Source organism: Anomaloglossus baeobatrachus, chromosome 1, assembly GCF_048569485.1.
Source record: "Anomaloglossus baeobatrachus isolate aAnoBae1 chromosome 1, aAnoBae1.hap1, whole genome shotgun sequence".
NCBI classification, from domain to species: Eukaryota; Metazoa; Chordata; class Amphibia; order Anura; family Aromobatidae; genus Anomaloglossus; species Anomaloglossus baeobatrachus.
Genome location: NC_134353.1, coordinates 739,691,876 through 739,706,073, shown reverse-complemented (window position 1 = coordinate 739,706,073; position 14,198 = coordinate 739,691,876). Strand labels below are relative to the sequence as shown.

Below are 14,198 nucleotides of genomic sequence, written 5' to 3'. Positions count from 1 at the left end.
CCTCAGAAAACAGCCCATGAATAAAGAGTAAATGATCTAACCCGGAAGCGTTTATCCTTGTACTCCTTTTCTCGCTCTCTTCCATCTCGAGGTTCTCTACCATCTTTTTCTCCACCACGCAAGTCACGGTCAAATCCTCTAGCAGCAATTCTCCCACTACCAATCCTTCGGCCACCAGCGAGACGTAAGCTCTCATTTTCCTTATTATCTAGTGGGCTTCCAGCTCTACGCGAGCCTACGGCAGCAGTCACATGACAACCTCCACCAAAACTTCTCCTCTGTGGGCTGAGAACTACATCAAGGTCATCCTCCTTAACACGCTCTCTGGGGTCTAAAGAAGCAACAATTACAAATACATAAATAAAAAGCAATAAATTACATACATTTTCACAAACCTGCATTGTGTCATATGCACAGGAGGAGATTTTGCCAAAAAGTCATTGTAAGGAGTCAAAAATGCATAAAGTTTGCCATGGCAACAAAAGTCAAACAAGATCTTGGTTGATATTCTAAGTGAAAAAAAATAAAATATTTTAAGTGCAAACTTCAGCACTAATTTGAGGCAGGGGTGCAGCATTGGACAATTTACTTTACATATCAGGGAGACTTAGGGGGTTGGAGGGAAACTAAGTGGCAGAGAGAAAAAGATGGACTATGGTCAGCCTTCGGTGAACCAGCCGAGAATAAAAGTCCGTGCTACCACCAACTTTGTTAAACACTCTACAGAATATGTGCTGTCACAATAAAAAGTTAATTCACAAAGATTAAAATTATTATTAATAACGTTTGGTCTCAGTTTTAAATGAATGTGTAAAAATTTGTGTGAGGCCATTGGCATAAGTAGTACCTGTGAACTGCACATTCAGAACTTTATGTTTTGAGCCCGAAATGTATGAGCTAGCCACAAACACACAATATGTCTAATGCAGTAACATTGATTGTACCTGTCCAATATTTTCCGTCAATGTGAAAATCTTACAATTTTTTCTGTTTTTGGTTCTCAAAGAAGGGAATTTTGTTTACTTACCGTAAATTCCTTTTTCTTCTAGCTCCAATTGGGAGACCCAGACAATTGGGTGTATAGCTTCTGCCTCCGGAGGCCACACAAAGTATTACACTTTAAAAAGTGTAACCCCTCCCCTCTGCCTATACACCCCCCCCGTGCATCACGGGCTCCTCAGTTTTGGTGCAAAAGCAGGAAGGAGGAAACTTATAAATTGGTCTAAGGTAAATTCAATCCGAAGGATGTTCGGAGAACTGAAAACCATGAACCAAGAACAATTCAACATGAACAACATGTGTACACAAAGAACAACAGCCCGAAGGGAACAGGGGCGGGTGCTGGGTCTCCCAATTGGAGCTAGAAGAAAAGGAATTTACGGTAAGTAAACAAAATTCCCTTCTTTGTCGCTCCATTGGGAGACCCAGACAATTGGGACGTCCAAAAGCAGTCCCTGGGTGGGTAAAAGAATACCTCGGTAAAAGAGCCGTAAAACGGCCCCTTCCTACAGGTGGGCAATCGCCGCCTGAAGGACTCGCCTACCTAGGCTGGCATCTGCCGAAGCGTAGGTATGCACCTGATAGTGTTTCGTGAAAGTGTGCAGACTCGACCAGGTAGCCGCCTGACACACCTGCTGAGCCGTAGCCTGGTGCCGCAATGCCCAGGACGCACCCACGGCTCTGGTAGAATGGGCTTTCAGCCCTGAAGGAACCGGAAGCCCAGAAGAACGGTAGGCTTCAAGAATTGGTTCCTTGATACACCGAGCCAAGGTTGACTTGGAAGCCTGCGAACCCTTACGCTGGCCAGCGACAAGGACAAAGAGCGCGTCCGAGCGGCGCAGGGGCGCCGTACGAGAAATGTAGAGTCTGAGTGCTCTCACAAGATCTAACAAGTGCAAATCCTTTTCACATTGGTGAACTGGATGAGGGCAAAGAGAAGGTAAGGAGATATCCTGATTGAGATGAAAAGGGGATACCACCTTAGGGAGAAAATCCGAAACCGGACGCAGAACCACCTTGTCCTGGTGAAACACCAGGAAGGGGGCTTTGCATGACAGTGCAGCTAGCTCAGACACTCTCCGAAGTGATGTGACTGCCACTAGGAAGACCACCTTCTGCGAAAGGCGTGAAAGAGAAATAGCCCTCATTGGCTCGAAAGGTGGTTTCTGAAGGGTCGTTAGCACCCTGTTCAGATCCCAGGGTTCTAGCGGACGCTTGTAAGGAGGGACTATGTGGCAAACCCCCTGCAGGAACGTGCGTACCTGCGGAAGCCTGGCTAGACGCTTTTGAAAAAACACAGAGAGCGCCGAGACTTGTCCCTTGAGAGCCGAGAGACAAACCCTTTTCCATTCCGGATTGAAGGAAGGATAGAAAAGCGGGCAAGGCAAATGGCCAGGGAGTAAAACCCTGATCAGAGCACCAGGATAAGAAGATCCTCCACGTCCTGTGGTAGATCTTGGCGGACGTTGGTTTCCTGGCCTGTCTCATAGTGGCAATGACTTGAGATAACCCTGAAGACGCTAGGATCCAGGACTCAATGGCCACACAGTCAGATTGAGGGTCGCAGAATTCAGATGGAAAAAATGGCCCTTGAGACAGCAAGTCTGGTCGGTCTGGTAGTGCCCACCGTGAGATGCCACAGATCCGGGTACCACGACCTCCTCGGCAAGTCTGGGGCGACGAGGATGGCGCGGCGGCAGTCGGACCTGATCTTGCGTAACACTCTGGGCAGCAGTGCCAGAGGAGGAAAGACATAAGGCAGTCGAAACTGCGACCAATCCTGAACTAAGGAGTCTGCCGCCAGAGCTCTGTGATCTTGAGACCGTGCCATGAATGCCGGGACCTTGTTGTTGTGCCGAGACGCCATTAGGTCGACGTCCGGCTTCCCCCAGCGGCAACAGATCTCTTGAAACACGTCCGGGTGAAGAGACCATTCCCCTGCGTCCATGCCCTGGCGACTGAGAAAATCTGCTTCCCAGTTTTCTACGCCCGGGATGTGAACTGCGGAGATGGTGGAGGCTGTGGCTTCCACCCACAGCAGAATCCGCCGAACTTCCTGGAAGGCTTGCCGACTGCGAGTGCCGCCTTGGTGGTTGATGTATGCCACCGCCGTGGCGTTGTCTGACTGAATTCGGATCTGCCTGCCTTCCAGCCACGGCTGGAACGCTTTTAGGGCTAGATACACTGCCCTTATCTCCAGAACATTGATCTGAAGGGAGGACTCTGTCGGAGTCCAGGTACCCTGAGCCCTGTGGTGGAGGAAGACCACTCCCCACCCTGACAGACTCGCGTCCGTCGTGACCACAGCCCAGGATGGGGGCAGGAATGATTTCCCCTTCGACAAAGAAGTAGGGAGAAGCCACCACTGAAGGGAGGCCTTGGCTGCCCGAGAAAGGGAGACGTTCCTGTCGAGGGACGTCGACTTCCTGTCCCATTTGCGGAGAATGTCCCATTGAAGTGGACGCAGATGAAACTGCGCAAATGGAACTGCCTCCATTGCTGCCACCATCTTCCCTAGGAAGTGCATGAGGCGCCTCAAGGGGTGCGACTGGGCTCGAAGGAGAGATTGCACCCCTGTCCGTAGTGAACGCGGTTTGTCCAGCGGAAGTTTCACTATCGCTGAGAGAGTATGAAACTCCATCCCAAGATATGTCAGCGATTGGGTCGGTGTCAATTTTGACTTTGGGAAATTGATGATCCACCCGAATCTCTGGAGAGTCTCCAGAGCAAAGTTCAGGCTGTGTTGGCATGCCACCCGAGAGGGGGCCTTGACAAGAAGATCGTCTAAGTAAGGGATCACTGAGTGTCCCTGAGAGTGTAGGACTGCTACCACTGTTGCCATGACCTTGGTGAAGACCCGTGGGGCTGTCGCCAGGCCGAAAGGCAGTGCCACGAACTGAAGGTGTTCGTCTCCGATGGCGAAACGCAGGAAGCGCTGATGCTCTGGTGCAATCGGCACGTGGAGATAAGCATCCCTGATGTCGATGGATGCTAGGAAGTCTCCTTGGGACATTGAGGCAATGACGGAGCGGAGAGATTCCATCCGGAACCGCCTGGTTTTCACGTGTCTGTTGAGCAGTTTGAGGTCCAGAACGGGACGGAAAGATCCGTCCTTTTTTGGCACCACAAACAAGTTGGAGTAAAAACCTTGGCCCCATTGCTGAAGGGGGACAGGGATCACCACTCCTTCTGCTTTCAGAGTGCTCACCGCCTGAAGAAGAGCATCGGCTCGCTCGGGGGGCGGAGATGTTCTGAAGAAACGAGTCTGAGGACGAGAGCTGAACTCTATCCTGTAACCGTGAGACAGAATGTCTCTCACCCATCGGTCTTGGACATGTGGCAACCAGGCGTCGCAAAAGCGGGAGAGCCTGCCACCGACCGAGGATGCGGTTTGGGGAGACCGAAAGTCATGAGGAGGCCGCCTTGGTAGCGGTTCCTCCGGCGGTCTTTTTAGGACGTGACTTAGACCGCCATGAATCGGAGTTCCTCTGGCCCTTCTGTGGCCTGTTGGACGAGGAGAATTGAGACCTGGCTGAGGGCCGAAAGGACCGAAACCTCGATTGTACCTTCCGTTGTTGAGGTCTGTTTGGTTTGGACTGGGGTAAGGACGAGTCCTTTCCCTTGGATTGTTTAATGATTTCATCCAATTGCTCGCCAAACAGGCGGTCGCCAGAAAATGGCAAACCAGTTAAGAACTTTTTGGAAGCAGAGTCTGCCTTCCATTCACGTAGCCACATGGCCCTGCGGACTGCCACTGAATTGGCGGATGCTACCGCCGTACGGCTCGCAGAGTCCAGGACAGAATTCATGGCGTAGGACGCAAACGCCGACGCCTGAGAGGTTAAGGACACAACCTGCGGAGTAGAGGCACGTGTGACTGCATTAATCTCAGACTGACAAGCTGAGATAGCTTGGAGTGCCCATACGGCTGCGAATGCCGGAGCAAAGGACGCGCCTATAGCTTCATAGAGCTCCTGATGAAATCCATCTATCTGCCTGTCAGTGGCATCCTTGAGTGATGAGCCATCTGCCACCGCAACTATGGATCTAGCCGCCAGTCTAGAAACTGGAGGATCCACCTTGGGACACTGAGCCCAACCCTTGACTACGTCAGGGGGGAAGGGATAACGTGTGTCATTAAGGCGCTTAGTAAAGCGCTTATCCGGAAAAGCTCGGTGTTTCTGGACCGTATCTCTGAAGTTGGAGTGATCAAGAAACGCACTCCGTGTACGTTTGGGAAACCTAAATTGGAATTTCTCCTGCTGAGAAGCTGACTCCTCAATCGGAGGAGCTGGAGGAGAAAGTTCTAACACCTGATTGATGGACGCTATAAGGTCGTTTACTATGGCGTCCCCTTCAGGTGTATCAAGGTTGAGAGCGGCGTCAGGATCAGAGCCCTGATCTGCCACCTCCGCTTCATCCTCCAGAGAGTCCTCATGCTGAGACCCTGAGCAGTGTGATGAAGTCGAGGGAAGTTCCCAGCGAGCCCGCTTAGCCGGTCTGGGACTGCGGTCCGTGTCGGAGTCCTCACCGTGGGACCTATGAGTCGCCCCAGGAGCACTTTGCTGCGCCGACCGAGGGGGGTCTGAGAGCAATGATTCAACAGTGCCCGGGGCCTGTGTTACCGGTCTGGACTGCAAAGCTTCTAGTATCTTAGCAGACCATCTATCCATAGACTCAGAAAGTTTGTCAGCGAATGCTGCAAACTCTGTCCCTGTCACCTGGACAGTGGCAACAGGTGGTTCCACCTGGGCCGAGGGTCCCACCGGTGGCTGAGGCTCCGGCTGAGTGAGTGTCACAGGGGCCGAGCATTGCACACAATGAGGGTAGGTGGAACCTGCAGGTAGCATAGCCGCACATGAGGTACAGGTTGCAAAATAGGCCTGTGCCTTGGCACCCTTGCTTTTTGCGGACGACATGCTGTTGTCTCCTCTTAGAGCAATCAGTGAGGGTATATAGCCAAAAGCAAATAGTGCGGCCGTACAGAGTAAATGTATACAATATAAAGCATATAAATATACACTTCGGAACCCAGGGGGGCCAGCACCTAGTAACAGGTGCGGCTTACCGACCGCCCTCAGCGGTTGTGTGACCACCAGATTCCCTGCCTGGGCCTCCCAGAGCTGTGGAGCTCGGTGTTGTCTCCCCTCTGAAGTTCTCCAGCGTCAGAAGTGCTGAAAGGAATGGCTGCCAGCGTTCTGAGAGGAGGAGGGAGCCGTGGGCGTGCCTCAGAAAGTGCGGGAACCTGGTGCCCCACGGTGCTCAGTGAGGGGGGAGGAGGATACAAAGTATGCTCCAGCCCTCAGCGCTGACATCCAGTGCAGCGTCCCGCCCTTACCCCTGACTGGCAGGCCCGGGGGCGGGAGTATGCGGTACTAGGCCGCAAAAGCCGGGGACTAAAGTTATAAGCGCGGCCGGCAAACAAGCGCGGTCAGCACACCCAGCAGCTGCTGTAGCGTCCATTACACAGGCGCTCTATGCGCCGTCCCCAAGGGGACACAGAGTACCTCAGAGTAGCAGGGCCCTGTCCCTGATACCCGGCTCCTGTCCAGCAGATTCCCCCAGGGGCTGCGGAGGGAGCCCGGTCCCAGAGCATGGTGACCGGTTAGGATCCCACTTCACCCAGAGCCCCTAAGGGATGGGGAAGGAAAACAGCATGTGGCTCCAGCCTTTGTACCCGCAATGGGTACCTCAACCTTAACAGCACCGCCGACCAGAGTGGGGTGAGAAGGGAGCATGCCGGGGGCCCTGTTATGGGCCCTCTTTTCTTCCATCCGATATAGTCAGCAGCTGCTGCTGACTAAATTGTGGAGCTTGCGTGCATGTGTCTGCCTCCTTCAACACAAAGCATAAAAACTGAGGAGCCCGTGATGCACGGGGGGGGGGGGGGGGGGGGGGGTGTATAGGCAGAGGGGAGGGGTTACACTTTTTAAAGTGTAATACTTTGTGTGGCCTCCGGAGGCAGAAGCTATACACCCAATTGTCTGGGTCTCCCAATGGAGCGACAAAGAAAGTGCATGTATTGGACAACATCAACATTTAAAGCTAGCATACATTACCTGCTATCCTCCGCTTAAGAGAAGTTCTTTCTGTGTCAGATTCTTTTCTTAAGGCGTCAATGGGTGAACTGCGACCAGAATTTGGGTAGAGAGATGCATGCCATTTTTCAGGATCCCAAACACCATCGCTAGTTACAAACAGAAGTAAAACATTACAAAGACTGGAAGGAGAACAAATCTTTATCCAAAAGGTAACTTTTTACATACCTGTCATATTTATCTGCTAAACAGGACGGCCTCTGTTTTGAGTGTGGAAGCTCTTTAATATCTAGAAGGTCTTCCTGTGAAGAGGAATAGAAGATAGGGTTTCATTGCTTATAGAGCAAATAAATACATATAGCAAAACGAAGTTGAGTCAAATTTAGCAGTCCTGATGTGTGTTTTAATGAATACTTGAATTCTCCATTGTACTGGAGCATTTTCTCATAATTCTGTGTTCTGACAAGGGAGAAAAATTGCTTGACAGAATATGGCACTCACTCAATGAATAAAAATTACAAAGTTTTATTAGTGCATAATTAAAAACCATACAATACATAAAAATTGACACCACCATATAAACCAAGAGCCCCTTATGCACCAACGTTCCTGAAATACATAATGGTATAAATCTTGCCAGAACCAAAAAGCAGAGAAAGCTCCTAATAGAGCACAAAAAATATAGGGAAATATCTCAATACTATAAAAAAATGCAAGGTTGGATAAATGTCTACAAAACTATATGAACATATAGAGGTGAAGCACAGCAAGCATATAATCTAGATGTAAATTCCCACTATAACCAGATAATGTATAGAAAAAGCCTAGCCTAGATCAATAATAGCATAAGCATATGATAATGAGCCAATTCTAGTACATTAATGAGAGATGCAAATATTAAGCAGCAAGATAAGGTGCAAACGAGACCCGACCCAAAGCATGTTGCCTAGCAGGGCTTCATCAGGAGTAAGAGTGGTCATCTGTGGTACATCATGTATATTTTGGTACATCATGTATATTATGTGCTTCACCTCTATACGTTCATATAGTTGTTTTGTAGACATATCCAACCTTACAATTTTTGATAGTATTGAGATATTTCCCTATATTTTTTGTGCTCTATTAGGAGCTTTCTCTGCTATTTGGTTCTGGCAAGATTCATACCATTATGTATTTAAGGAACTCAGGTGCATAAGGGGCCCTTTGTTTATATGGTGGTGTCAATTTTTATGTATTGTTGTATGGTTTTAATTATGCACGAATAAAACTTTGTAATTTTTATTCATTTGGGTGAGTGTCATTCTGTCAAGCGCAAGACTCCCTTGTCTGTTGCCATTGCTTGACAATTGTGCACCCCTGTATCCATTGTAACTACTATTGCGGCTCTGCATCTCCCCCCTCTGCTTATAATTCTGTGTTCTGCCATCTCTCAGATATCCCCTCTACAAGATCATGAATGATCAAGGCATTACTAGTTGTAGGGGACAGAGGATGTCAGCACAGTCAAGCAATGACTGATAAGTGACGCTTGTGCAGACCAAGCCTTCTGCAAGAAGGATATTAACAGTGAATAACAGAAGTGGCAGAATACATGATAAAAATGCTTAGGAATTCTTATATTAGGGGATACATGTTTACTGTGAGCTGATCGGATCTTTCTAATATTGCCCAGCTATATTTATGTAGTGGCGTGACATTAAGTATTAGTACCCTAACAAGAAAAGGTCCAAAACACGTTCTAAAGAATGCCGATAGAACCCTATATAAAAGAGCCATCCAGTTTGCTTTATTTAAAAAGAGAATGTCCAGAAAAAAAAACAGCCAGCCATTTTCAGCTCCAGCACTGGGGGTAAATCTAAATAGTTGGGAGTCAGAACAGCATGGTGCCTTCGGTTCACAGTTTAGTGGCCATTGCATAGAAATTGGTTAAGTACGAGCAGAGTTGGAGCTCTTGGCAATGATCGGCATACAGTTAATAAAGCAGTGTTCTGGGGCCACTCATATCCAGACAGCACTGAAAACAACTAAATGGTGGGAGTCTCCTCGATGTTGGATCAAGGCAATAGTAATGATCCATTTCTCCATTATATAGTATTATTGAAAGTGAAAAGCAACAGACCCCAAACAACAAAAATGTGTGGCTGTGTGGTCAGAGCCTTACACAGGCATTTTGAGAGCAATAGTAAGTTGAGCATAAACATTCTGCCGACCATGGTTAAGCAGCCAGTGCACCAGAGACCTGCAAGCCTCCCATCTCCATCCATGATGCTTCTCCTGATTAATAGGTCTGGTATGGCATTGTGAATGCACACAGCCAAATCAGGACTTTGTGCCAAGTCCCTTTTATCACAACAGGTGCCGTGGATGCTGGCAAGTAGGGGGTGCTTTACAAAGCTCTGGTCTGTGGCCACGGACTAATGTGGCTGCCAGACAAGAAGCCTACAAATATCTTTTGCTCAATGCCATCTGTAACCTTTAAAATCCTAACACATAATACAACTGGTGACTGTAAAGTGCCCAGCACCACAAAACTTATTTTACTTCACAGCAGGATATCAGGAGAAAAAAAAAATGAATAATCACAGGTTAATGCAAACACTAAGGCAAGGTTGCACAAATGGGGCTTACTGAAGAAAGGAAGATCACTAGCAGTAAAAGTCCATAAATACACATTTCATAATATTGCAGTCGCCTTACTTTTGAGTATCTGTGATGAGACTTGCTCCGGGGGGCCTTCCTGATGTCTATAAAAAGATCTCTGCTGTCCGAATCTTCTTTATGATCCATCCCGACAAGGGCAAAAAGCCAATACACACCTGAGGAGAGAGTTCAAAACATATGGAGTATGAAAATAGCCAGTATATGACGAACTAAACATATCACTAACTATAAAACAGCAATGTGAGAGTCTTCAAGCTGTATATACACCGAAAATAAAGGTGAGCTGAGCAGCTCTACCAGAATACAGAGCACAAGGTGCTAGGAGCCAAGGACCAGCCGCAGCGGTGACAACATGACGTCAACGCTGCCAATGATGCCGGAGACAGTACTGGATGCAGGGAGGGTGAGTGTGCACACTGCCAGAGGTGGCCCACAACTAAAACTTAGATGAGCATCTCACTCTTCTAACCCACCCTTACAATAGCTCATCAATATGCACTTAGTGGGGTCTAACCCCTGGACTCCCCTCCAGATCAGCAGACAGGGAGTAAAGCAGCTTGTGTTTACAAAACAAATGCAGGCAGGGGAGGAGTTTCCTAAAAATCAGCTTTCATTGCTGTATTCATCCCAGGACCCTCCAGAGGACAAAGACAGGTGACAAATGAAAGCCCCCTCCAAAGAGGACAACAAAAGGTAACAAGAGACAAAGTAATGTAAATACCCCCACAGAAGTAACAAAAGCAATGTGAGCGCCCCCCAGAGATGCGAGCTGTGGTGACAACACGTGACAAAGCTATGAAAGCCCCCCACAATGACTACAGGGATGAGAGCACAGGTGACAAGTCAATGAAAGCCCCCTCCCACAGATTACAATGTTATCTTGTGGGCAGACAAGTTCCTGGAAGACCAGTCAACACAAACCAGTTTGTAGCCAGCGTTAATTGGCTGATAACTGCAAACAATAGCACAAACAAATGCCTCCTCACAAAATTCAAAGAAACTAAGTGGTGCCGAGTGCGGCCCGGCTGCTGGGGGGACCCGAGCCCACGACCAGTCACAGCCCGCACCTGCCCCCGGCTCCACAGGCCTGGGTCCACACAGGGGAGACACCGGGCACAGCGTATACCCACCACAGCCTGCCCTGGCACCTGCCCGTGCCTGCCCACCTACCGCCGGCACTACCCCATCTTACCTGAGTGCACCCCCACTCTCTCCCGGTTCCCCTCCCTCTAATACCCCCCGCCGCGTACACACGCCGCTTACGCACGGCACGCAAAGCACGCACATAACGCACAGCACGTACCGGCCCCGCGGCTCCCTTCTTTCCGCCGGTCTGCTCTCTACTGGGAGCTTCGGGGCCTTCTTTGTCTTCTTGGCTCACGTCACGCCGGTCTGCAAATATTCAGCTCCCGGTTAACTCAGGCACCGAAAGCCGCCTACGTCGAGAGGACCCCGAACGTGCAACGTCACAAGATGACGTCACGGGGCGTGCCAAGCGAAGGTTTAACCCCTTAACTACTGGCAAACAACTAATCACGTGACGCGGATGATGCTGTGGATTTCATCAAAGCGAAAGTGAGGGCGCAGCCGGGGGGCGTCTGTGCTATATAGGAACCGGAAGAGGCCCCTCCTCTGTCCCGGCACCGGCGGGGTCATATGTGTAATAAAGCCCAACATAGGGGCCATGTGAGCTCCGCCGGCCGCTCTGTAACCGGCCACTGGTATTGGTTAGCGCCCCCTGTAGGTCAGTGCTGGTAGCGCTATAGTTGTGTGATCACTTCCACTGTTATGGCTATTAGTGGGCGAGTGATCTCATTGGCCACCAATGGATATCCTGCTGAGAATGTGATGTGTCGCAGTACAATAGCGGCCGGAGTCAGTGACTGCTCAGGAGTGGTGGCTATGCTGCTCATCCCTCTGGCTGGGTCACAGAATGATTGGCATACTTGTAACCCGCGCTGTGTCCGCTGAGAATCCCTTCAAAATTGGCTCTAAAATAATACATTGCTAATGGTACTTTCACACTTGCGTTTAGCGCAATCCGCCGCTGCCGCCGAATAGCGGACTGCGCTATTCTCCATAGACTTGTATTGGCGACGCACTGTGACGCAAGTGTCTGCTTTGCAACCGCTGGCCGCCGCTGAGTCGTTATTTTGACACAGCGTCGGGCGGAGGGAACGCTGCATGTAGCATTTTTGGTGTCGTTAAAAAAAGAACCTTGGCGGATTCCTTTGGAATCCGCTAAAGTGTCTAATGATTGTCTATGGTAGTTGAGTCCGACGCTATGCGCTAAGCGGCATGTTCTACTGAGCATGCTCAGCATGTCCAGCAGAACAATCTAAATTGTTTAAAATTACTCCTGGTCTCTCTGTCTCTCTCTGTCGGTCGGGCTCTCCCTCTCACCCCCCTCTCATACTCACCGATCACCGGCGTGGCGCTGCACAGCTGTCACACTGCTCTGGCGGCTTCTCTTTTGAAAATGCCGGCCGCTCATTATTCCTTCTCATATTCCCTGCTTCCGCCGCCCATCGGGGCCTATGATTGGTTACAGTCAGACACGCCCCCACGCTGAGTGACAGCTGTCTCACTGCAACCAATCACAGCCACCAGTGGGCGGATCTATATCGTGCAGTACACTAAAATAATAAAAACGGCGTGCGGTCCCCCCCAATTTTGATACCAGCCAAGGTAAAGCCACACGGCTGAAGGCTGGTATTCTCAGAATGGGGAGCCCCACGTTATGGGGAGCCCCCCAGCCTAAAAGTATCAGCCAGCAGCCGCCCGGAATTGCCACATCCATTAGATGCGACAGTCCCGGGACTGATGATGATGATGATGGGGGCGGTAGTGCCGGTGTGTGCAGTGATGATGATGGGGGCGGTAGTGCTGGTGTGTGCGGTGATGATGGGGGCGGTAGTGCTGGTGTGTGCAGTGATGATGATGGGGGCGGTAGTGCTGGTGTGTGCGGTGATGATGGGGGCGGTAGTGCCGATGTATGCGGTAATGATGGGGGCGGTAGTGCTGGTGTGTGCAGTGATGAGGATGGGGGCGGTAGTGCCGGTGTGTGCGGTGATGATGGGGGCGGTAGTGTCTGTGTGTGCGGTGATGATGGGGGCGGTAGTGTCTGTGTGTGCGGTGATGATGGGGGCGGTAGTGTCTGTGTGTGCGGTGATGATGGGGGCGGTAGTGTCTGTGTGTGCGGTGATGATGGGGGCGGTAGTGTCTGTGTGTGCGGTGATGATGGGGGCGGTAGTGTCTGTGTGTGCGGTGATGATGGGGGCGGTAGTGTCTGTGTGTGCGGTGATGATGGGGGCTCGCTCTCTCTCTCTCGGCTTAACGAAACGCGTTTTTTCACTGGAATCCGTTGCCTTTATTATCACACTATTTACAACACATCCGTCACATGCGTCACACAACGCACTGTGACAGATGCCAAATGACGCAAGTGTGAAAGTAGCCTAACAGCTTGTGTAATGTGGCGACTGCCCAGCCGTGTGGGGTGTGAGGCCCTGTGCACACGGTGAGTATCTAGTGAGGTTTTTACCTCAGTATTTGTAGCCAAAACCAGGAGTGGGACAATCAGAGGAAAAGTATAAGGGTATAAGTCCTGACCGGAGGGCCGTGCGTCTCCTCCGCAGGAGACTGCAGCTGCTTGTACCCATGATCAGGGTTCAGTGCGCTGCAGTCTCTCGCTTGTGTTGTCCTTACGGAGGACGCATGCAAATTCGCAGCAAACAATTGACATGCTGCGGTCTGGAAAGATGCACCACAGGTCAGTGTTTGCTGCGGAAAAAAACAAGCACAGTGGGCATTGGATTTCTAGTAATGCATCCACTATGCTTGTACTGTACAACGCAGCGTTTTGGACGCAGCTGATGTATGCTGTGTCCAAACCTCTGCAAATACTGATCGTCGGCATGCACCCTAATAGAAACACGGGCACCACTTCTGCTTTTTACACCTACTGCTGGTTCTGACTATAAATACGGAGGTAAAAACTCACCAAATACTCCCCGTGCACGTGGCCTTAGGTTCGGCCAACACATTGGATGCAGTGATGTCCAGTGATGCCGTGTGGCACTGAGGTGCAGATGTTTCCAAATGTGATGGCTGTTCTGTTGCTGGTTCGAATCGCACACAACCATTAGGGTACATGATCATGAGCAGGACCTGTTGCGGGTCCTGATCTGTGGGGCCACGTGTTTCCTCCGCAGGAGACAGCAGTTGCTCATGCCCACTATCAGGGTTCAGTGCGCTGCGATCTCCTCGCTGTGTTCTCCCTACGGAGGCTGCTTGCAACTCTGCAGCAAACAATTGACACGCTTGCGACCCTGGAAGCCGCACCGCAGGTCAGCTTTCGTTGTGGACCGCACGCGCACAGTGGGTACGAGATTTCTAGAAATTCCATCCACTATGCTTGTACTGTACAACGCAGCATTTTGGAAGCAGCGAAAACACGCTGCATGCGAAACGCTGTAAACACTAATTGTGGGCATGCAG

At 50.2% G+C, this 14,198-nt stretch overlaps 1 protein-coding gene across 2 annotated transcripts in view; it reads right to left on the bottom strand.

The window, feature by feature from the left end:
* EIF4ENIF1 (eukaryotic translation initiation factor 4E nuclear import factor 1) overlaps positions 1-11,204 on the bottom strand; it is a 71,057-nt gene extending 59,853 nt beyond the window's left edge. For both annotated transcript variants that reach the window (XM_075322725.1, XM_075322732.1), the window contains exons 1-5: positions 11,002-11,204; positions 9,735-9,853; positions 7,266-7,339; positions 7,059-7,186; positions 42-331 (exon numbers count right to left, since the gene is read on the bottom strand). In XM_075322725.1, the coding sequence (XP_075178840.1) occupies positions 42-331; positions 7,059-7,186; positions 7,266-7,339; positions 9,735-9,824 (582 nt within the window). In that variant the 5' untranslated portion in view covers positions 9,825-9,853; positions 11,002-11,204. The remainder of the gene's footprint in view (positions 1-41; positions 332-7,058; positions 7,187-7,265; positions 7,340-9,734; positions 9,854-11,001) is intronic.
* Positions 11,205-14,198: the final 2,994 nt, after the last annotated feature.